The 23,039-nt window shown below is 38.4% G+C and overlaps 1 protein-coding gene and 1 long non-coding RNA gene across 2 annotated transcripts in view; one reads left to right on the top strand and one right to left on the bottom strand.

Moving 5' to 3' along the window:
- The window catches only part of LOC101160095 (lysyl oxidase homolog 4-like), a 24,281-nt gene extending 5,934 nt beyond the window's left edge, over positions 1-18,347 (top strand). Inside the window, exons 5-15 of the mRNA XM_004077381.4 lie at positions 2,963-3,001; positions 3,256-3,469; positions 4,040-4,217; positions 11,401-11,555; positions 11,636-11,803; positions 11,978-12,140; positions 12,220-12,463; positions 13,077-13,192; positions 13,335-13,471; positions 15,601-15,712; positions 15,789-18,347. Coding sequence (XP_004077429.1) covers positions 2,963-3,001; positions 3,256-3,469; positions 4,040-4,217; positions 11,401-11,555; positions 11,636-11,803; positions 11,978-12,140; positions 12,220-12,463; positions 13,077-13,192; positions 13,335-13,471; positions 15,601-15,712; positions 15,789-15,859 — 1,597 coding nt within the window. The 3' untranslated portion in view covers positions 15,860-18,347. The remainder of the gene's footprint in view (positions 1-2,962; positions 3,002-3,255; positions 3,470-4,039; positions 4,218-11,400; positions 11,556-11,635; positions 11,804-11,977; positions 12,141-12,219; positions 12,464-13,076; positions 13,193-13,334; positions 13,472-15,600; positions 15,713-15,788) is intronic.
- Positions 18,176-23,039, bottom strand: LOC111948803. The gene is made up of 2 exons (XR_002874795.1): positions 22,744-23,039; positions 18,176-22,701 (listed from the first exon to the last, which is right to left on the bottom strand). It is a non-coding gene; the product is annotated as an uncharacterized LOC111948803 (long non-coding RNA).

Here is a 23,039-nt window from a genome sequence, read left to right as displayed (position 1 = left end):
TGGAAGGTGAAAGGAGATAAAGGGAATGGAGAAAAAGAATAGAATCGGCAGATATTTGATTAAAAACTTTGATTAAATGGATGGAAATCTAGAAAAATAGTTGTTAGGCAGTGTCATGGCTACACATCTGGGATCATAACTGAGCTGAGTTGGTGATAATTTTTTAAATTCATCGGCAATTTATGTTTTATCGCTTGTTGAATGGGGTTTAATATAGCTGTAATTCAGTCAAATGAGAGACCTGAGGGTTTCATTTACAGCCTGCGCAGTAGTCCCACTGCCTTCTGAAGAGGGTTATTGGTTAGCTGGTTTGTCTGTGGTGAGGCTGCAAACGAGTCAGATGAATTTATTTTTTTTTCTCCATGGGAAAATGTGTATGTGCAGGGTTTTTCTTGTTAGGATCGACTGACAAATATTAAGTATTTTAAGCGTAATCCAAGAGTTAAAACATTAAACCGCCTACATTGAGCCAGACACAATGCCCTCTAAATATTCCTTAATGCACATTTTTATCACATCCCGTGCTTGATAGAGTTTGAAAATGTGGAAATTGAAGCAGTTTAAACATCTGGAACCCCATTTTACAAATTTTAGTAATACAAAGCCTGTGTTTGGTGGATTTGGAGATTTGTGCTTCAAATTGGCCTGAAAATTACCCAGTTTAAGACTTGCATTCCAAAAATAACCTCCACAAAGTACCAATTGCTTCAATGAAAGCACTTTTCAAAAACTGGAAAACAATTTTTGCCTCGGTTGTATTTCTAGCTTAAGAGCCAAATGTGTCAATGCTCAGTTCTTTACTTAGAGCATCAGGAAACGCGTTATTATATGATCCTGGAAAGTGCACAATCAGCAGTCCATGACTTCATGCAAACCATCAACATAGCATTATGTCTCTGACAGCGAGTCTCTTGATTCCAACATCCTCAGTTTGTTTTCAAGCTTTGAGCTTTACAGGAATGTCTGGAGTTTCCTGTTAGAAGTACAAATATTGACCTTCTGTTGCTGTCACACTAAAAATGTAGATTTGTGTTTGTTTGAAAGTGAATGAAATCAGTGTTTTAAACCTGCAAATCTAGGTTTGCACCAATTAACCAGTCCAGCAAACAAGATTTTTCTCACAGTTTTGACTTTTGTTTAAATCTTTGAAGTGTGTAAATGAGCTTGTGTAAATGTTAGTTTGCTTGTGGTGCTTCTATGAGTTTTAAATCCTACTGATGTTATTGTTTGGGAAGAAATATGTCTTTTCCAGTGCTTTGAAATGGGCTGACATGGCATGTGTGACATGCTATTTTACCACTGTGTGTTTTCCAAGAGAACAAAGGGGTTTGCTCTTCACAAGTGAGCCAGTTTAGCTGCTACTGTTTGGTTCCAGTGTCGAGTTGTGGTTTGTATAACTTTCATGGAGAAAAGCTACTTTCCCTGCAGACTTCTCTGTTGTTGCATGACAGCAGCTTGTTGGGTTGCATCTGGCATTCGAGTTTAGAAATATTATTTGTTCATTTACTTTTTCCTCTTTTATTCGTGTCTACATCTGTTTTATTGAAACACACAATCCCAATGCCTTTATGCATAAGTTCCTTGCAATAAATACATGTGAGGGATGGCATTTTATTCAGGACATCATTGATTAGATTGGTGCACTCTAGAACAAACATTTCCCCTGTAGGCTAATGAAATGCACTTGCTGCATAGTAAAACTATATTATTAAGGCTGCAGACATTGCGCATTTATTTAATAATAATGGATTGGATTTATCTGCGCTTTTTAAGATGCTCATAGCTCTAACATGTCCATTATTCATTCACTCCTCATTCATGCTTGGTGATGGTAGCTACTGATGTATCCACAGCTGCTCTGGGGCTGACGGACAGGGGCGTGGCTGCCAGTTCGTGGCTACGGCCCCTCTGACCATCACCGGGACATTTATACGCATTCACACGCCAGTGGAGCAACCCTGGAGGCAGGGAGGGGGTAGTGTCTTGCCCAAGAACACAACAGCAGTTGACTGGGGGGATCAAACGGCCAATTCTGTGATCATTGAATTACCTGCACAACCACCTGAGCCACTGTCGCCCATTTTTTTTCAATATGCACAATACCCATTGTTTTAATAAAAAACGATACATAAGGAAATCTGCAAATTTTTATTTAGAAAACTACTCAGATGAATTTCTTTTTTTTTAACATGTTCTTGTTGTCTTTTATGATGATGGAGAAAAACGATTTGTATTACATTTCTGAGTATTTCTTTATTCAAATCATTATAAGTGGTAAATGGCATATACATATATTACCCTTTATTACCTTCTTACAAGGGCCAAAATGCTTTACAGTCCCATTCACCCACGCACACACATATTCATACACTGATGGCGGCTCAGCTGTAGAACACTGATGCCAATATTGGATAGCTCCACAGCTCCAATATTGCTCGCCATTTTTGTCGCATCGGTAATGTTAGGTTCGGGTTTGTGATGGGCTGTAAGCTAGCAGGAGAGTCTGTAAACAGAGAACTCTCAGCAATGGGAAGGGGAATGTGGGCGGGCTTACTTTGCAGTTTATCCACAGTTCCATCCATATCTCAGAAATGAATTTCTAATGAACTCTTGCCGCTCTGCAGAAACTATGTCCTAGAAAATGATCCAGGTTTTTTAAGTTTTGGCTAAAGACGACATAATCATAAATAAAAGACCGCTGGGAACTCTTTTACAATAGATCACAAGATGATCTGAGCAGGTCTTTAAAGCTGGCAATGAGAGATATTCTCATTTTGGTTGAATACACACAGCTGTCAGGCCTTTTTGATCATCATTGCAATGGTGAGTATGTTGGCAGGTCTGGTACCAGTTGCTGTTCAAGTTTGTATTGTAAAAGATCAAATCTATACTAGATTTTATTTAAGACAAATAGACTGAAGAAAGCATCATGTTTACCATTTGTTTATTTGCTGTCTTACAGGAAGATTTGGGATTCCAAGGTTAAAGATCCAACCACAAGGTAATACGATACCCTGAAATAACTCATGTGTTGAAAAAAAATGTATGTTTCAAATTTGATGAACCAAATTTCCACAATGGTAAAAAATATTATCTCGATTATTTAAAAAAATATATATATATAAACTTAAATAAAGCGTAAATATTTTTTCTGAATTTATGATTTTTCCTTCTTGTGGAAAAATATTGAAAAAACATTTGAGACTTAACACTTTAGAAATACATGAACCACTTACTTTGTTTTTTTTTCTCTAGATTAAGTTACATGGCAAAAAAGAAGGGATTTTGGATGGAAAAAGTTCACTGTCTTGGTACAGAGAACAGCTTGTCCGAGTGCCACGCTCAACTGTCAATCCCCCGGAGTCCCACCCCATGTAAGAACGGAAGACACGCTGTGGTCAAGTGTTTACCAGGACCACAGTTTGCTCGCATCTCTTCTGGAAGACCACAAGCTCCTTATCCAGTGGTGGTAAGATGTGTGAAATTCAGTCTATAAAAAGTTTGTTTTTAATCATGTTTTATGTGTTTCCACACATTTCTTTGTCTAATCACATCCTTAATTCCAATTATGACAGAATATCCAAGCACTGCCAGATCTGAGGTCATAGATAAATGGGTCAAAGGCTGATGTAAAGAAACATATTCTAAAGGTTTAAATGTATGGGTCTTTGTAAAAAAAAGAGAGAGTTTTGGACATACTGGAAGCTGTTGCAGGATAGTAACATACAGTTAGCACTGATGATGTGGGAAGGCATCAGAGCCCACTGATAAAGGGGCACTACCCAAAAGTGCCAATTTCTTCAGCAGAAACATTTGTTACGGTCGGTCCGCCTCCTGGAGGTCAGAAGTCAATTCAGAAACTCAGAATCTAGCAGTGCTTAAAAATTAGCCGCAGCAGACAAACAATCATAAACATGCCTCTTATGAAAGGGTTTTATGTTAAGAACATTGCATGCCTTTTTGTACTTGTGATGTTAAACATAGGTTAAAACAGTTTGTGTGTGAAATGAACTTTTCCAATCTCCACTGCCCTGTACAGCCCGTGCGTCTGAAGGCAGGCCCCAGACTGGGAGAGGGGCGCGTGGAAGTGCTCCGAAATGGAAAATGGGGGACCATTGTGGATCACCTGTGGGACCGGACCGCAGCCAGTGTAGTTTGCAGGGAGCTGGGCTTTGGTACGGCCAAGGATGCCCTTCAGGGAGCCTTTATGGGTCAAGGTGAGAAACAGCAGCATTTTTCAAAGCTCGGGCTTTTGAAATTCAGGGAAACTTCACATTTCATTAAGTTGTTTAAGTCTGCAGTCAGGTTGTTTGAAAATGTTTATTATGCATCACGGTATGCCTGGGAAGACAGAAAGACTTTTGCTTATCTTTTAGTTATCGCAGACGGCGCACCCGTCTGCCCTGACTGATTAGATAATGTGCAGGCATGTGTGTTTGTCTTTCTGTCTGTGTATGTTGCCTTGTGATCTGCAAACGTGTTGATTGCAGTATTTCCAGCTGTGATTGTGTAAGCACGGTGCCAGCACTACCAGCTGCCCAAACAACATACACACACCCCGACACACACGCACACACACCAAATGAAAGTACTATAAGCCGCGATGGTTTACTTTGGCATTTGTTAACAAAAGCCTGGGACATGATCGCTTTCTAAACTAACGAGAGTGAAACCCATTTTTTTTCCTTCTCCAGTTTTAAACGTCCAAATTCGGTGTCACACACTTTAATTTGGGATCCAGCTGCACCAGCGGTCTCCCCACCCTGAGGAGATGTGAGATAGAACAGCTCCTGATCCCTCAGGCTGGGTGTAGTCTCACAGCATGTTGAAAGAGATGAAATGTGGTTAGATCTTTTTTTTTTTGCTGCTTTAGCAGTTTATAAAATCAAAAGAAGCATATTTTAGATGTTATGGATTCGACATTCTAACGGTCACCTTTTAGTTGGATGTCTGTCTGTTGTTTCGAGTTTGTTCTTGCAGATGAAAATTGAATTGAGTTGGCCTTTTTGAGAGAGCATTTTAACGTTGTTCTGAAACGTTGTCATCTGGGTTTGATCAGCAAATTTTCAAGCAGGGTTCAAGTGTTCAATTAGTCAGAAGGGACAAAAAGGATTTAAACTTCTAAACAGGTTTCCTCTGATGTGACCATAAAGCTACATCTGTGCATGTGCTCCAGTCAAACCAGTCTGCATGATTCATGGTGGTAGATACCATAAAACCAGCCTCAGACTTTAACATCATGACATTGTTCAACAGACTTAAATGGGTTTAGCAAACAGCAGTTTTACAACCCTCACATTTACTCCATTTCAAGACCTGTGGTATTTAGTTGTGCTTATAGAAATGTAGGCTTCCCTTGTGTTGTTTCATAAGTTTGTGCTTTTTACTGCAGTAAATAGCTGCCTTTAATAACCGCACATGAGTGAGTGAAGGAATTTTTCTGGGAACGGGAACAGATTGTGCATTTTGTGGTGTCAACTGCATTTATTTTCAGCTGATGACTAAGAAAACCGTGTGCAGGTGAATTTGTTTTTACTTTAAAAAAAACTTTTTCTGTTATGGAACCATCCTGGATAAATGAATCGTTACAGATTTACTTTTTAGTCGCTAATATACCACCTAAAATTAGCTGAGGTGCTTCTCTTAAAGCAGGAGCACCTCAGGGGTCTTTACTAGGCCCACTTTGGTGGGGAGGAATGCCTGGTTTCATTATCCTTTCTGTAATTAAATGATATAGAACTACTTCATTCTGTATTAATATATATTCTTTGTACTTTACTGTATTTTTTAAATAAAATTCTAATTATTACAATTTTTAATAATTCATGTTATTAATGGAAAAGAAACCTGTTGTTTACGTAAAAATTTGTTTTCGAGAAAAATATTTATTTTTTTATTAGCAGCATCATTGTAATGCTTGAGTAAAATACTGCTAATAAAGTTTTCCATACAAGACATTTTGGAGTCCTGCACAAACATGTAAAAAAGCAGTATAAGTAAATAATATTTTCAGACTTAATTCTCTTTTCATAAAAACGAAATAATATCAAATGAAAATATTCTTACCTTTTTTTGTGGTAGCTCTATTATTTAAGACAGAAAATGCTATGTGAAGACATTAGGCTTCATTTACATTAGTTAGTTTTTCAGACGTGGCATCTTTTCAAATGAAGAAAAATCAAATGGAAAACGTAGATAACGGCAAAGAAGAACAGATGTTTCTTTTAAACGTGTGTGTTCTGTCAGCTCTGTCGATCTTTCTTTTTGGTCTCTCCCATTAACCCTTGTGCTATCTTAGATGACCCCACCCTTGCATTGACGTGTTCTCCCTACCATGACAAAGGTGGATAAAGGTGGAATGATCTCATGTAATCCATGGACACCAGTGAGGTTCACAAATCATTGAAGAAAAAATGTTCAGCGCACTGTCTAGTGGGTCTAGATGACCCAACTCCCAAAGTTAAAGTGCCTTTGATATCACAAGGGTTACACAATTTTCCCTCTTTCTGAATGTTGAATGATGGGTGAGGTCGACAGTTTATGTTGTCCTGCTCCTTTTTATGACCTTCAGGATGAGTCATCATCGTGTTCTTTGAGTTTTTTTGGAGCAATCGTTCTGTTTTAATTGTTATTGTACCATCTAAAGAATGAAGAATTCTACTAAAGAATACTACTGTTTATGCAGACTTCATTGCTCAAAGGTACTCAATACCAGAATATAAGTTGTTTTGAAATCATAATAAAAAGATTTTGATTAAGTAGAAAATGAGAAGATTTTACATTATACAATGAAACTGTACCTAAAGTATCAATACTTAAAATAAATAATAAAAAAAGAAATGACCAATTACCTATCAATTATGTCGGAACTTTTCACTCACAGGACCAGCATCCGCACCTGGATACTTAATGCATAAGACATAGATGTTTATCTGAAAAGAGGAACAAACAACTAAACAGTAGAAAAACATTTAAAAACATGAACACTTGTAAATTCTCTTCCACAGAAACAATGAAGGAAAAATGAAGCTACAAAAAGATAAAAGCCTTGAAACTGATCTGTTGATTGGTTTATTTTTGCTGTGAATGCAATCTTTTCATTGTGCAAGTCAATAGTCTATATGTTTCATCTTTTACACTGGAAATCTTGAAAATAAGTATAATTTATACAATTCAGTTCAATTTTATTTATATGCCAATATTAAAACCCAGTTGTTTCAACTGGCTTTACTAATTACACAAAACTTGAAATCAGTTATAAAATAAAAGAGCTGATTACTAAACTAAACTAAACTAAGCAAAGTTAAACTGGGCATTCCTGCCCTAGACCCTCCTAAAAAAATGAGGAATCTCAGGGATGAAAGAGGGATCCTCTCCCAGGACGGACAGATTATGTACCAGGACTGATAACGAAAGATTTGTGTATCTAACTCTACATTTCAACATTTAAAAATAGCATTTCCTGCAAAAAAATAAAAACAAGTTCAAGCGCCAGAGTTATTCAAGCTTCTTTGAAATTGTAATACATTATACATTACTTGTTTATGCTTTTTAAAGTAATATCCTTAATTTGGACTTTTGTTGTCTCACAACTGAAATGTGTCACATGATCTATGTATGAATTTAATTTGTAACATGAAATCTGAAATGTAAAATGTACCAGAGAGCATTTCACATTTAAATGAGAAATGATATGGTTTAAAATAGACCACTAAGTAAAGACCAATAAAAGCAGGGTAAAATTACAATACTTCTCAGTCTGTAATAACAAGAAAGAGTGTTGGGAACTATGAAACCTCACAATGTCAGGGAAATTTAAACCAAAAAATTCACAAAAATCAAACTCCAGTAAGGCATAACAGGCTCTTTACCTATGTTGTGCCCTTCAATGATTAGATTCAAACTCATAAAACACTGCTGACTCTGCATGAAGAAAATCAAGACAATACACTTAGGTGCCTGCAATGCATGCAGGGATTTATAGACTCATAGCAGTGGCTCCCTAATGTATGTATTATCTGTCATGTCAAGTTTTTTTTTTTTTTTTTTTTGCTTTTTCTCTGGTGACACAGGAATTTTTTCCAAAACTTCAGACAGGTTGATGAAACCGTCAAGAAATACATTTGACCAATAAAGTTGATCCTAAACAGGATCAAAGGTAGTTATGATCACCTCTAAGTCTTTAAACATCACATGATCTACTGTTTTGATTCAGGAAAACAGATAGAAAAATGTTTTGTCCCTATAAATTGGGTAAGTTTAGAGTAAAATTGGTTCCAGTCTTAACTTGTCCCAAAAAGCAAAACAAACAAACAAATCACCCACTTGATATTGTTTTTGCTGAACTTTATAAAACTGACCAAGTCCCTATTTTACATCTATTTTTGCCCACTTTATAAAGGTATACATGCAAAGAAGGAGTAATTCTGGTGGTAAATTCAGAGATCCAACAGTGTGGTCATGCTTTCTTCGCCTCAGCTGCTGAGTTTTATGACCAACCTTCCTCCACAAACACAAAGAAACCACCCAAATGCTGACTTGTCTTCGTCTTTGAAAACTGTGTTTATATGAAAACATGAGTTCTGCCAAGTTCAGGATCAGTTCTTTTGAGTTATGCCAGCCCTCCTTTATCTCAAACAGCCAGACCCACCGACACAATTCTCTGAAATTAGCTTGAGTGCAGCAGGCAGAGGAATATTGATCTAACTGACAATGACTTTGAAATGATGCTATACCATAAACAAAATCTACAGGTAGATTAAAAAAGTTTTGAGCCCCCCCTCCCCCAAAAAAAGGAAAAAGAAAAGTTATTTGTTACCCATCATCATTTTTAAATTTAAAATACAGTAACTTATTTTGATTTTTGAAATAGGCAAAAAAAAACTTAAGGTACAGGTTTTTATTTGTAACTTTATATATACATTATATATATTACTTTAGTTTAATAAATATTTTTATTATTCGATCTTTTCTGGAAAGTTTTATTATGAGAGGTGTTTGTATTTGGTGATAAAATATCAAGTTGAAACATTTAATCCTATTGAAAAATTCATCTAAAATGTCAAATGTTTGATAAAAGAGAATTACAACATTACCTTTAATTATCACTTTAAATTAGATTCAAAACATAATGGCATGATTTAAAAAAACCCTCAGAAATTGGCATCAAAAACATCGTAACACATGATATGGCCAATAGAATGAACTTGAGTTTTACTTTGGCAACACATTTATATGTATCCATAGCTTGAAATAATTGAATAAAATCTCAATAGAAAAAAAGGTACTAAGAAAAGGTGCAAAACATTTATAAAATTCCATTTATATCATACTTGTATGTAGATCATTCATCTAGTGATTTTGACAGTATCTGTCCATCACTGCTTTAAGCTGCACAAAGGGGATCTACTTGCATGAGTGCTGGCATGAAGTAAGGCAAGTGCAGAATCCTTTTTCTTTCAGATTTATGCAAAAACACAGAGTACAGCAATCTTCTATCTCGCATTTACAGATAGACTTCACGCCGCTTGCCTTTCAAAACCCTCTTCTAACTTCCTTTCTTATTTATGGCGGCAGTTGGGCAAACACATTCACTAAGGCATGTCATTGTTCATGTGCTTGTTCTTATAAACACAGACTTTACTTTACAGACTTTGAAAAAAAACCTCAGTAATAGCTTTTTCAGAAAACAAACATTCTGAACATAGTATTTATTTATTTTTACACAAACTGGTCCAACTGCAAATGAGATAACTCAAAAAAGCTGTTTCTATATTATCGATTTAGTCATCAGTCTCAAACAGCAGCAAACTACAAAAAGAAGTGGATTGTCTCTGATGATGCAGTTGACTGCAAAGGATTGTGGGAAGCCCATCAGACAGAACCTCTAGTTTTTAATCAGGTTTTGGTTTTTGCACGTATGCATTTACCTCTATACGTTCAGGGCACGTACAGATCACTGGAATAAGTGTCACCTTTAAAACTTGTAATTTTAAGCTTGGAGTTTTGAAATCTCTCAGACAAAGAAAAAATGATTTTGATGATGGTTGGCTTTTAGCAACAATACAGCCTAAGGCGGACATGTTTGTTCTGAAACTCAGGTAATTGTTGCACTTCTCAAAGGTAGGACCTGATTGGGCCTAAAGGAAGGGCCCCTGAGCAAAAACACTACTTACACTTCAGTGAGAGAGTTTCCCGAACAATCGGTGCTATTCTGAACAAGAATGTTTGATCTCTTAGTAATTCAACTTTACATTTATTTATAAATTGGCTGCACTTTTATGCCTTGTAATTTCTCATAAAAATGTTTTTTTACAGTCACTTTCAAACATTTAGTGCCGAAGTTTGTGGTTTGATAATTTAGAAAGTCGATGTCAGGAAGATTGAAAGAACCAACTATCAGTGAGTTAAATTACAGGGACAATGTTTCTATTTCCTCTTTGACCAACATTGTTATTTCACTGAGTCAAAGAACATGTGCACTGGTAGAGCTCTGAATACAGACCCTCATGTCTGTTTGTATTTTTGTGTATATAAAGTGTGTGTGGCAGGGTTTGTGGCATTTATTTTTGACCAACATTTTATCCAATGGGTTTGCCCTGATAAGTTAAACAGGGAATTCAGATCTACCCTGAAGATGGTTGTGGGAATGGTGGAGTTTTGCCCTTTTGATACATATAAACCAACTCGTGGTGACCATTATGGCAGCAGGCCTACAATCTAGTAAAACCAAAACAGAGATGAATTGGGTTGAGCTGACTCTTGGTGCTTACCGTCTTTACGTCCTCCGCTAGATTTGACTGTCTCCCACAGTCAGTGTGGTTTGGACTGTTTGTTTGAACCCTGCTACATTTCCACATTTGCTTTTTGCAGCTTTTGTTTTAGCAAAACAACAAAACCAGAGTTTGCTGGTGATTATGTCAGAGGATGTTTGTGCGGACTAACTTTGAAGGCTTTTTCATCTCTTATGTTGTTTAGAGATAATCAGGGTTTAAGCGTCGCTGACATAGAATTGGCCTTGTCTGTTCGGTCAGGGTGGACTGTATACAATGTTGTTACTGGGGTGCCCGAGACAACAGAATGGCGGTAATGATGTGAGACAGATGCCCAAAGTAGATGGCTTTGCTGCTGCTTTTTGCTTTGCAGGAGCATTCTGTCAAGGAAGATTGAAACTTTTTGTTGCTGATTTGATTCTGTTGGAGTGAAAGCTCCCGTGAAAAGAACACAGAGCCTTTTTGTTGGATAAAATCTTCTTATGGTGTCTGGCTTTGTCCACAGTGGGTGGCTCCAGACAGGCACAAGAACTTTTTCACCTTAGTTTTTACCCCCGCTCTTTATGTTTCCATACCTTTCTGCCTTTAAGTGCCGACGGTCTTACAGCATGTCTTTGTGCATTTTTAGGTACTGGACCTATACACATGAACTCAGTGCAGTGCATGGGGTCTGAGCGCTCCATCCTGGACTGCTACTTCCAAGAGGTCCAACCATGGACATTTAAACACACCCAAGATGCATCAGTACGCTGCAATATCCCAAAAACTGGCACAGAGAAGACGGTAAAAAAGCCCCCTATCGATCATAATTTCTTTACTAGAACTCAATGATAACACAAAAGAATAAACAAATGGATCTTCAGGTGCGGCTCAGTGGAGGAAGAGTCCCATCAGAAGGTCGTGTGGAGGTCCTAATGGAGGTTGGAGGTCGAAAACGCTGGGGATCGGTCTGTAGTGAAAACTGGAGCATCAATGAAGCCATGGTGGTGTGCCGACAGCTCGGTTTGGGCTTTGCTGCTAATGCTCATCAGGTAACAAGCTTCCTGACAAAACAGTTAGTTTTTTTAAATCATGAACCCACCGTTTCTTTTTTAAAGTACAAAGTGATTTTGCCTTCATTTGGATGTATATTGTCATTTCTTATAAATTTGCTAAAATCCTCTCAGTGTTTAAATTATTGATGAGAGAATAAAATGTCCTAACAGGAAACGTGGTACTGGCCTGGTAACGCAAATGCGAGTGATGTGATTCTCAGTGGAACTCACTGCGTGGGCACAGAGTTGTCTATTCAGCAGTGCCGCCGCAATAGCTACGTCCACTGTCCTCGTGGAGGCGGAGCAAAGGCTGCAGGAGTCAGCTGTTCAGACAGTACGTTGAACCATCTTTCTGCTGTTTCATCTTCTTTCCCTTTGAATTTTCCTAACATCTCCTGTTATACCCCTCTCAGCGGCTCCGGATCTAGTTGTGGATGCTCAGCTGGTTCAAGAGACAGCCTACCTGGAAGACCGACCTCTTCACCTGCTGACCTGTGCCAATGAAGAGAACTGTCTGTCGTCATCTGCTGCAAGGATGAACTGGCCGTATGGCCATCGGCGTTTGCTGCGCTTCTCCTCCCGCATCATGAACCTGGGTCGGTCCGACTTCAGACCCAAAGCATCGAAAGATAGCTGGACGTGGCACCAGTGCCACAGGTAGAGCATCCATACTGTTGGTGAAGTGTTGATATATTTCCTGTATCCTGGGTTTTGTGCTTCTTACATGTGTGGATGGTGTTATGTTATAGTCTGCTGTTGGATCTGGTTTGTCAGAGGCTGCCAGTCATGACTAAATTACATTAAGTGTAATCATGTTTTAGTTGCTTAATTGCTGGAATTAAGAAAATATGGAAAACACTGGAGTGCTAAGGTTAGGATGTAATTCAGAGATGAGACATAATGTTTCCTAGAAAAACCTAAAACAGTTTTTGCTTTCTGTGAATACTAATCTGAGAGTTAACATGTCTGCCTCCCCAGTTCTGGTTTGGTACAAAGGACAGGGTAGCCACGGCAGTAAAGTCTACCTCAGTTTATTATAGGATATCAGAACTCAAGATGTGAATGTCAAAGCCCTCCATTCACTTAGAACGAGTACACAGCTAACCCTCGCTGATGCTAAAACAAACCCTTGTGAGAGGTGTTATGGTGACACCCATGTTTGGGGGTGAGGTCATAGGGATATGAGTCATAGGGAGCCAGTGTTCGGCCAGTGAAAAAAGCCCACACTCAGCACACACACTTACCTGGTCTTTCCCCTTTGGCGTCCCAGACACTACCACAGCATCGAGGTGTTCACGCACTACGACCTGCTGACTCTGAATGGCACCAGGGTTGCAGAGGGACACAAGGCCAGTTTCTGTCTCGAGGACACATACTGCCCTGATGGTAATGCTGAGCAGTAATCCTTTCATCTTTCCAATTACTTTATTAATACATAGTTTCTAAATCAGAAAAGAATGACGCATACATACTATAAGATGTGAAGGATTGAATAAACTTTGATGTTTTGGTTGTGCGCTTGTATAAGGACTCCACAAGAGGTTTTCCTGCTACAATATGGGAGATCAAGGAATCTCTGTGGGGTGCTGGGACACCTACCGCCATGATATCGACTGTCAGTGGGTGGATGTCACGGATGTTCGTCCAGGTGACTACATCTTTCAGGTAAGTCATTTTTAAAACTTATTCCATTTCTTCAGGGTAGACTCGAACAGACCCATAAACCATTGTTAGCCTTTCGTTTAGTTAAAGTCCCTCTCCAATCAGCTTTTGATCTTTTGTAAAAGCGTTCCCAGTGGTCTTTTATTATGATTATGTCTTTTTTGGCCAAAATCCAAAAATCATATGTCGTTTTGTAGGATAGTTTCTGCAGAAGAACAGTTTTATTAGAAATTTACCTGTGAGTTGTGGTTGGAACTGTTGGGATGGAGTTAGCACAGCTCCTTCCCATCATCCATTTGTTTTTTTTTCTTCATCTATGTCCTCTATCGTGAGAAAAATACCACAAGAACATATTTAAAACACCAAAAACACAATTTTCATTGGAGTTGGTCTTTAACATTCAAATTTTTACGTGTAATCTTTACAAAAAATGAAATTGAAATTCAAAAGATTAGTTAGTTATTGGCGTTACTCGGGGTCCATAAATGGCCAGACACTCTTTGTTATTAACACCCTAATCAGTTTTTTTGATTTACCCATAAATGATACGTCACACAAAGCCATGAGCCGTTTGCATGTACTTTCAGCAGGACTCAGACGCTCAATTATAAAGTGGTGTCAAATAGAGTCATAAAGATGGAAGGAATGACAGGGGAGAGTAAAAATTGAGTTATAGAAAGAAACAGAAAGACCTGCTGGAGGTGAAAGGGTCAGTGTCTTCTTCTGAAATGTGAAGCCAGAAGAAATGAAAAGAAAAGGAATGAAGCAGTTTTTCTTCAGGGCCACAGAAATCTTAAAACAAAAACAGCTTCACTGCAGCTGAACCATCTACCGTATGTGTTACCTCATCAAAAAAAGTGTAGACAATGACTGTCCTTTATGGAAACGTTTAGCTGGCCTGCCCTTGAACCACCTCCAGCTAATGAAACTCCAATTAATCTAAATTAACTATTGCTCCCTTTAGTCAAACAGCATCTAGTATCCCTTCCATTAGGAACAGCTAATTTACCAGCAAGAAATTCCTGCTCTATTTTTATCTTTATATCCACTTTTCCCTGAACTCTGTATTTTGCCACCGAGCAGCCCTCAGCATACTCGCATTCAATGCTGTAATTTACACAAAGAAACTTACAGACAGTTTTGCACGTTCGCTTTGTTTTAAAAGTTTTCTCTCTTTTTGTGGCGATCGCCTCTTTTCTTTCCAAAGTTTGTAACCTGTATTTAAAGTGGGTGTTTCAGTTTACAGAGCAGCTATTAAAGTAAGTGGGTTCTCAGTGTTATCACCAGGCTAGATTAGGAGAACGGTTGTATCAGCACCTCTGGAAATGACATACTTTCAGTATGTTTAGTGTGCACTCAGAGAAACGCTGATTTCGGACATTTTAAACATAGCTGTACATTAAATCTATCAAAACAAGTTTTTTTTTGTTGTTGTTTTTTTTCCTCTGTAAAGCTTAAACCTGACATTATACTACAACAAAGTTCCATGGGGCCATGGTTAAAAGGAAAAAAGCGTGTTTTACGTGGGTAGAAATGACTTTGTGACATTTTTGGACGTGTTGTAAAAATATTTTTGCCATGGGTTTGACTTAAGTGCATACCACAGTTTTTTTTTTTTTTTTTTTTTCTATGTGTACCAACATCGTGGAAGGTTTTGAGTTTGGATTCTCAGCTCCAGACAAATTGAACATTTTGATCCACTCCAATCATCTTTTCAGTTATTGAAAAAGCGTTCCCAGTGGACTTTATATAATGATTATGCAGAAAGAAATCATTTTATTTATATTAATATGTTATCAGAAAAATACCACAAGAACATTTTAAAAACACCAAAAACTTTGAGAAAGATGAGTTTAACACTGAATTTATCTTTGCAAAAGTCAATCCATATGGCAAACTCATTCAGTCAGTTGTTTTATAGATGAAAAGCAGATTGACTATTAAAACAGTAGCTTGTGTGAGTGCTGTTTAATTGCAGCCCCTCACACATTTTACATGCTGCTGCTGCCCGGTTCTCACTTTTCAGTGAGCAAAAGAGCAAAATATTCACAAACTTGGTGGAGTGATAAAACATTTGGTCAGAGATGAGCACAGCTCATAAAAGTTTAATGCATGATGCTGATATCTTGCAGGTGGAAGTCAACCCTTCTTTGGACATGGCTGAATCCGACTTTATGAACAATGTCATGAGATGTCGATGCAAGTATGACGGCCACAGAGTTTACATGTATAGTTGTCATGCAGGTGAGCATTTCTTTCTTTTTTTTGCGCTCTTAATTCTACGATCCTCTAAAAAACATGTTTGTTTTTCTCTCTTCAGGTGATGCTTACAGTGCAGAGGTTGAAGACCTGTTTGAGCATCAGAGACAAATCACCAACAATTTCGTGTAGACTGTTCATTTAGATGGCCCCACAGTGGGAAGCAATGTCCGTTCGGGGGGGGCTGTGTGCAACACTCCAGCCTCCTTGGACCTTGAAACCCACAATGAAAGAAGATGCTACGGTCAAAATATGAAGAAGCACGTCGCATCCCTGCATCAACCAACAAAGGATCTCTAACCTCAAGTCAAAAACCTTACATCAGTAAGAGTGGAATAGCTGCCTCTTGGTTTGTTTCTACGCCATAATAAGAAGTTTCAAAATGTAGATTAGAACATTTGAGATTCTGAATGTAGATGATCGATATTCCTCACAAAATATTGAAATAAAAAACAATGCCACTGTAGCACAAGTAGCAGGTGATCTACAGACATTCAGAGAAAATGTAACATAAATGGGTTTATTGGCATCTTTTTTCCATTTTTTCCCTTTTTCTTTATAGATTCAGTAAGAATTATTGTGCTTAGACTAAATTATTGTTGAATATGACTGAAATACTGGTGCTTTTTGCCAATACTGTACTTTATGACATAGACCTCACTACGTTTTAAGTTAACCGGGGTGTACAGGACGTTTTAGATTTAGGTTTTCTTTTATTACTGCATTGGTTTAAACAAAAGAACGTAGTCATGCTTTGCATTTATAATACACAGGAGGGCAGTTTGTTTCTATGGAAATAAGCACTTTATCTTTAAACAACAGTATTCAACTTTGACCCCTCCTATTCTGTTTTGATTAGCTATCAAAATCGACTTAACTAACACTAATGTCTAACTTTACGTTTTTTGTTTTTTTTAACAATAATGTTCACAGTAAGCATTCCTACTTTTAGGTGTTACATTAGATGATTTTATTGTGTTTTTCCAACCAGGAAGGTGAAATGTAAGCCTCATGTTTCATGCTAAAATGTACTATTTATGTTGTATTTTAAAACTTTATTTATTCATGGATTTCACATTAAGCATATTTTGTAGTTTCATAAGATTAGATTTGTTTTTATTTTTCAGGCATAGCAAAACAAAGGGGGAAAAGTGAGTTCATGCAGTTCTTAGAAAACATTGTATTCCATGATTCAGAGGAATCAGTTTGAATTTTTTTTTTTTTACTTTTGTCATTAGGAAAGCTGTAACTGTGCAGCTTTTTCTCTTCCAGCCTCTTTCATGAGATGGAAAAGTGGTCTGACAAAACCACAGTGCTGTGGTAGACAGGCAGGCTGGGTTTTTGGGGCATATAAAAAGCCTTTTAATTATGTCTGTATGGTTAGACTAAAGATTACGGTTTAGATTAATGCTTAAACACGGGCTTTATAAAGTAACACCATTGGAACTGTTACTCATGGAATGGTGGAAAGGGCAAAAATCTGGATCTCTATCTTTATAGAACGACAAGAGATTCTCTCTTTCTGAGTTTTGACAGTGGGAGACAGTATCTGACGGACGAGTAGTTTCTCTACAAAAGCTGCCATTTTATAGGCAGCCCTTTCGAGTGAGACTGTCCAACAAAAAAGAAAAATTGGGAGAAAAAAAACACACTCCTCTGTTCACATTTCAACTCAATATAAAGAGTGACCTTGTTTTTATGCAAGCTAAGACTTATAAAAATGTACTGTAACTCGCAACACTTTGCTGAATAGGGAGGTTTCATCAAACTAGACTTCATTAATTGAACCATGGAACATGTGATGATGAAGTTGCCTTAGCCTTTGTGTACGTGATGTGTTTGGCTTCTCATCCTAATGAAGCTGTGGCTGTTACATGGCTTTTGAAGGGACGTTTTCCAGAACCTGTCACTGAAAAAGACAGTTTTAGCCTTTTTTTCCCCATCATAAGGTTTTTTATTACTTTTTTGTGCTTTACAATTAACTTTTTCAAGTGTGGATATTTCCAAACAGTCAGCACAGTTGTTGTTGATCGTTTGAGTCAGAATTCTTCCAAATTATTATTTCTGTTGCTTTGTTCTACTCTTAAATTGGTTTATAAACTATACCATGGTCTGCTGTATGTTACCATAACATTGTTTGGCAATCCATTGCTCTAGTTGGTTCATATTCTTTGTTATAGTGTATAAGATCCTATGCAATGAGCATAGCACTTTTATTGTTTTCTAAGGCCAGTTTTGCTTTCAGAGCTGAGTATGAAAAAGTGACACGTAACTGCAGTCAATATTCATAAGAAAAGCTGTGCTCAGGGATTTTGACCTCATCTAAATATTTAAAGATAATACACTCCATGTGATGTGATTTAGTTTGCTTTTAGCTGTGATGACACAAAACAAACTGCTGCCATGTGAACTGTCAGCAATCCTACAACAAGTAATCTGTACCCTGGATTTTTTTTTTTTCACAGGTAAAATTTAAAGCGCGCATGTGATGTGCTTTTGTTTGTTTTTGCCCTGAGGGGAAGTTCAGATAACTGTGGATACACACTGGCTGAGTCAGAGTCAAAACACAATCCATTCACTCATCATTACTGTGAATCAATAAACCTTCATCTAACACTAAGCCTTCATTTTCTTTCCCCGTCTTGATGTTAATGCTCGACACCAAACAATAATTGATCAAAAAGTATCCTATAAACTGCAATTGTCATCTTTAGATAGTAAATGCTTTGTTGAACATTGATCTGATGGGACACTGAGACCACCTTTCTACACAGGGGTGCTGAATGCCAGACTGTCAGGGGAGGTTTCCTTAGCTCTGGGAAATGCACAGACTGCAGCTGGAAATAAAAAAAAAGGAAAGTTTTGCATTTATAAGGATGCCCCTTTGAGTTGATTCAAAGGAAGACTGAATTTACCCAAAAACTGGTTACACCTCCGCCTGTAGCCTCAGGTGTTCCTAAGAACCTTTGGGAATAACCGATGCAAAGACAAACTTTTTCAAGCTGTTAGATGTGCTTGAAATAAATCCTCTGTAAATACAACCTGTCCTGGGAACTGAGAAATCACTTAACTAGTCTAGAAACAAAAATACACAGACCAAGCCCAAATGTAACGCCTGAACTCAAGCGCATTGGGTCTGCTAGAACTGGGTGGAGTAATCAGCAATGAAAGAAAAAAAAAAATTCAACAAAAGTACGATTTGATCACAGCTGACAAATCCACCCAGAAAATAAACAGCGAAGTGGTCACTGGCTGGGATAAAAGTGCTACTGGACAAACAGGAAAGAATACATGAAAGCAGAGTACCTGGGTTCATCAAGTGCACTAACACGTGTTCTGCATCCTTTCATTTACTTTAAGCACAGTCTATTCCTGTTAACATCTGTGTGCCTTTCACCAGGGGGGGGGGGGGTTTCAGTCAACCAGATAGAAGTGTGAGTGTACCTGCTAGTCTGTCTGGGTTTTGTGTTGAACTGCTTATCTGAGCATACCCCGTCCCTCAACCCGTAACTGGTGAGATAGGCTCCAGCCTGCTCCACAGGTGTACGCACGGAGCACGGATGGAAGAATGAATCTTCTATTCAAAATTCTAGCTAAACAGGAATCCATTGATTCTGGAAGCGATTCCAACTTGGAAGAGATCAGAACGATAGGCTCCTATGGCACACACTTGCATCTAAAAATAGTTTTCAAAGAATGTGATTTTGTCAGACTTTGATTACATCTCAGGACGCACATCTGAAAATCCAAGCATACCCGTGTGCTGTGTTGAGGTGAATCCAACCAAAAAGAGAAAGGCTTCTGAAGACTGCACGTTCATGACCACGCAGTTCTCATTTTATCCTCACGGTTTTTGCTTTCTGTGTGCAGGACCATGTTTTTATGTAGAAGGCCCCCTGCCACCCCACCCTTAGTCGATGGGGACCACAGACAGTTCCACAATGGAGACTGTGTGTGCTGTGTGAAAGACAGACCTGTCCATACAAGCTGCACCCCCCCTTTAAAATACTTTCACAGGCCCATGTGCAAAATGTCATAACAAACGTCTGCCATCATCCCCTATGGAGGCTGCGTTCTGTGCACCTCTGACGATGAGGGATTTGGATCAACCTTTAAATTTTAAAAAGCCTTTTGTGTTTCCCTGAAGGGCACATGGGAGCATTTTGTCCCAAAGTGACTCATTTATTTATCACGCATTGTGAGATGAGCCTCTGCTCCTAGAACCTAAACAAATGATGTCTAGAGCTTTCTCCTGCTTATAATTGATTTGCTCTTACTCGTGGCTGTAAGTAGGAGATGCCTCCTTGAATAATTGTTTTCTGTTGATGGAAAAACACATTTTGAGACATGCTCTGTGTTCATGCCAACCTCGCTGTGAAGACAGATAGGCAGTGTTACAAAGTGACTTACAAAGGCGGAGAAAGTGCTTGCTAATGCCTTTTCTTGCTGAAGGTGCTCGAGAAATTTCAACTAGTCATCCATGCACGTATGCACTGTTTGAGCAAAACGTGTAAATTAATTTGTCTGCGTGTGCGTGCGCGCATGTTCTTGTGCACGTACGTAACCCCAACTCCTCCCCACCCTCTCTTCTCCTCTCCCCTGGGAGATTTACTGCAAAACAGCTCTGTGAGAGAGTACACATGCTCTGCCCAGTCGCTGTACTGCACCCTGACAATTACTGCTATATATACCACTCCAAATGAGAGCCATGAACTGGCGTGATTATAGGGTGGAGCCGAAGCTTTGAGGGAGAAGTAGGGGGGACAAAAAGGGAGGCTAAACGACAGAGAAAGGGAAGAGAGGGTGAAGAAGATCAAGTGGAGGTGCAACTAGAGGTGACAGAAGTTCACTGCATTTTGGGTTGCAGAGTTTTTCATGAACCTCAACAGCTTCAATGGGAATTTTTTTTTAATTCCTCATGCTCTGTGTTTTTTTGTTTGTGTAAACATACTCTAACTTAGTTAATTTATTACTTATTTGGGATCTGTGACAGACTCTGGCTTTTCTGTGACCCCCAAATATTAGGGGTCTGATGTGCAAAAAGAATGAATGAGCTTTGAATGTTTTGTAAACTGAAGGGATGATGATGTTTGGCAAAGAAGTGCTGCCCTCTTCTGGAAAACAGAAAATATGTGCATTTTTCTTAAAAAAAAAAAAAAAAAGGGATGCCAAGGGAAATTATTTTTTTAAACTCAAAAGTATTTACCATTGACAGTTGGATGAGAGAGGTGAGAAGAGAATAAGTGAACAGAAGAAGACAGATCACCCCGAATTTCCCTGGGAAGCATTAGGTATATTTTTGGAACAAACAATGTCCCAGTGACAATTCTGGGACTATATACTTAACTCTTCTCCATCTACCCATCATTTTGCTGGGGGCCATCCATCTCTTAGCCTGACACTTCAGCTGTGTGACAGATTGTTAGCGACAAATCCGCTCAGAGTGATCAGCTCATCCAGGCTGTTTGACCACATGCTGCACCTAAAGAAAGGCTCAAAATGCCCACATCCCCTATTGACATATTGGACTGTTAAAGATAACCACTGATGGTCTGATAAAGTCCCTTTGGTGTACAATTAATAAAATAGATCAATTTACTTCTGCGTGTCTATAGGACTTTGGGAAAAAGAGATGAATTGAGGGAACTGTTGAGCAAATAGTGTTTATGAGGAAAAAAAAAAAAGCAGGATCAAATCACATCGACCAGTTTTCATCGTACAGAAACCCACGCCCTGCCTCACTCCACCGGCTCGTATAATTGGAAGCATTTTGGCATGAAGATAGAGTCACGGTGGCATATCAATAGGCGTATACTCCAAGGGCATACAGATAACACAAGCCTACTGTTTTTTAACAGGTCATCTCCATGACAGGGTCAACGACCTTTTCTAAGAGAAGAAGGGTAGATGTTGAGTCACATACAAATAACTTTAGTTAATCAGTGGTGGGGAGCCTTGTTGTACAACTCTTGCTATTTCAATGATTGTTATCTCTTAACACCTGCAAGGAACAGTTTCAAGCTTTGTCTCATTATTTATGCATGCCTAAGCGGCACAGAAGCTTGAGAACCCATAAGCTTCTGTGCAGCTCAAGGAACCAAGCAATGAAATTAAAGCAAAGAGTAAAAGAAAGCATGACTGGAAATCATCCTATAATCTGCCATCTGCTCTGACACTTGCATGTTTGATTGAATTGCAGTTACTACAAGGAATCACGCAAAGTTGCTGCTTTGATATTTTTGAAAAGGTCAAAATGGTTCAACTGATTTTAAATCAAAGAATCCTTCATTGCCCCACTTTGTTGCCAGTGTCCTTCGGGGAGGGAAGAGGAGCAGAAATTCTCCAGCATTGCTCAAATAAGACAGTGTGCCAACTCACATTAACCCAGCATCCTTATCGTCTACAGCTGGCTTGAGAAACTTTATGAGCAGTAACTCTACATGTCGAAAAACAAGAAGAACAGTTCTTTAATGCTCAACTGCATGACTATCCTCGACTGCTGTATGTGTTCCATCTCTTTAATTTATGTAAAAGGGTGTTAAAAAATACTGCTGGTCTTTTCAGGGGCTTGACATAAGCACAACCCTAATTAAAATAAAACATTATGCTGCCATACCCTTGTTTATTTCTTTATGGATGTTTTTAACCATCTCCAGTTTTCTTTTCCTTCTTTGGACTTTACAACTTTGACTGTTTTGGATTTTCTGTTTTTAACTCTGACCTTATAACTGACATTTATTTTCGAAATTCTGATTTTAATGATAGATTTTTGCCATTGCACAATTTCCTGCCACTTGTTTATTTTCTAGAGATTAGTTCTGTGGATTGTTATTATTGATATATAGATATATAGATATAGATATAGATATATATGAAAGTTTAAAATGTCCAAATAGCAATGCGGACAAAAGTGATTTCCAGATTTCAGTTGGCTCGTCTGTGCTCCTGCTCCCATCCTTGGCCGTAGACCTCACCTCTGGCTCATCTGCGCTGTTGTCCTTGGCCGTAGACCTCACCTCTGGCTCGTCGTGCCCTGACCATCCCCGTTTTATCTGAATGAAGCCCATCTGCTACACTATTTAAACACGTAGTTGTGGTGTTACATAAAAGAATTCTTCTTTAACAGTCCTGGTACATCGCCTGTCCATCCTGGTAGAGGATCCCCTCTTCATGTGTACATTCCTTGCGTTTCTTTTTTTTCTGCTACTGACTTACCTATAGTCCTTTGTGTGTGTGTTGTTGCTGGTGTAAACCCGTTAAGACAACCGTGTTTCAATAGTGGGCAATATGAATAAAACTGAACTGAATTGAA

Source organism: Oryzias latipes, chromosome 15, assembly GCF_002234675.1.
Source record: "Oryzias latipes chromosome 15, ASM223467v1".
Taxonomy (NCBI): Eukaryota; Metazoa; Chordata; class Actinopteri; order Beloniformes; family Adrianichthyidae; genus Oryzias; species Oryzias latipes.
This window is presented reverse-complemented; position numbering and strand designations above follow the sequence as displayed.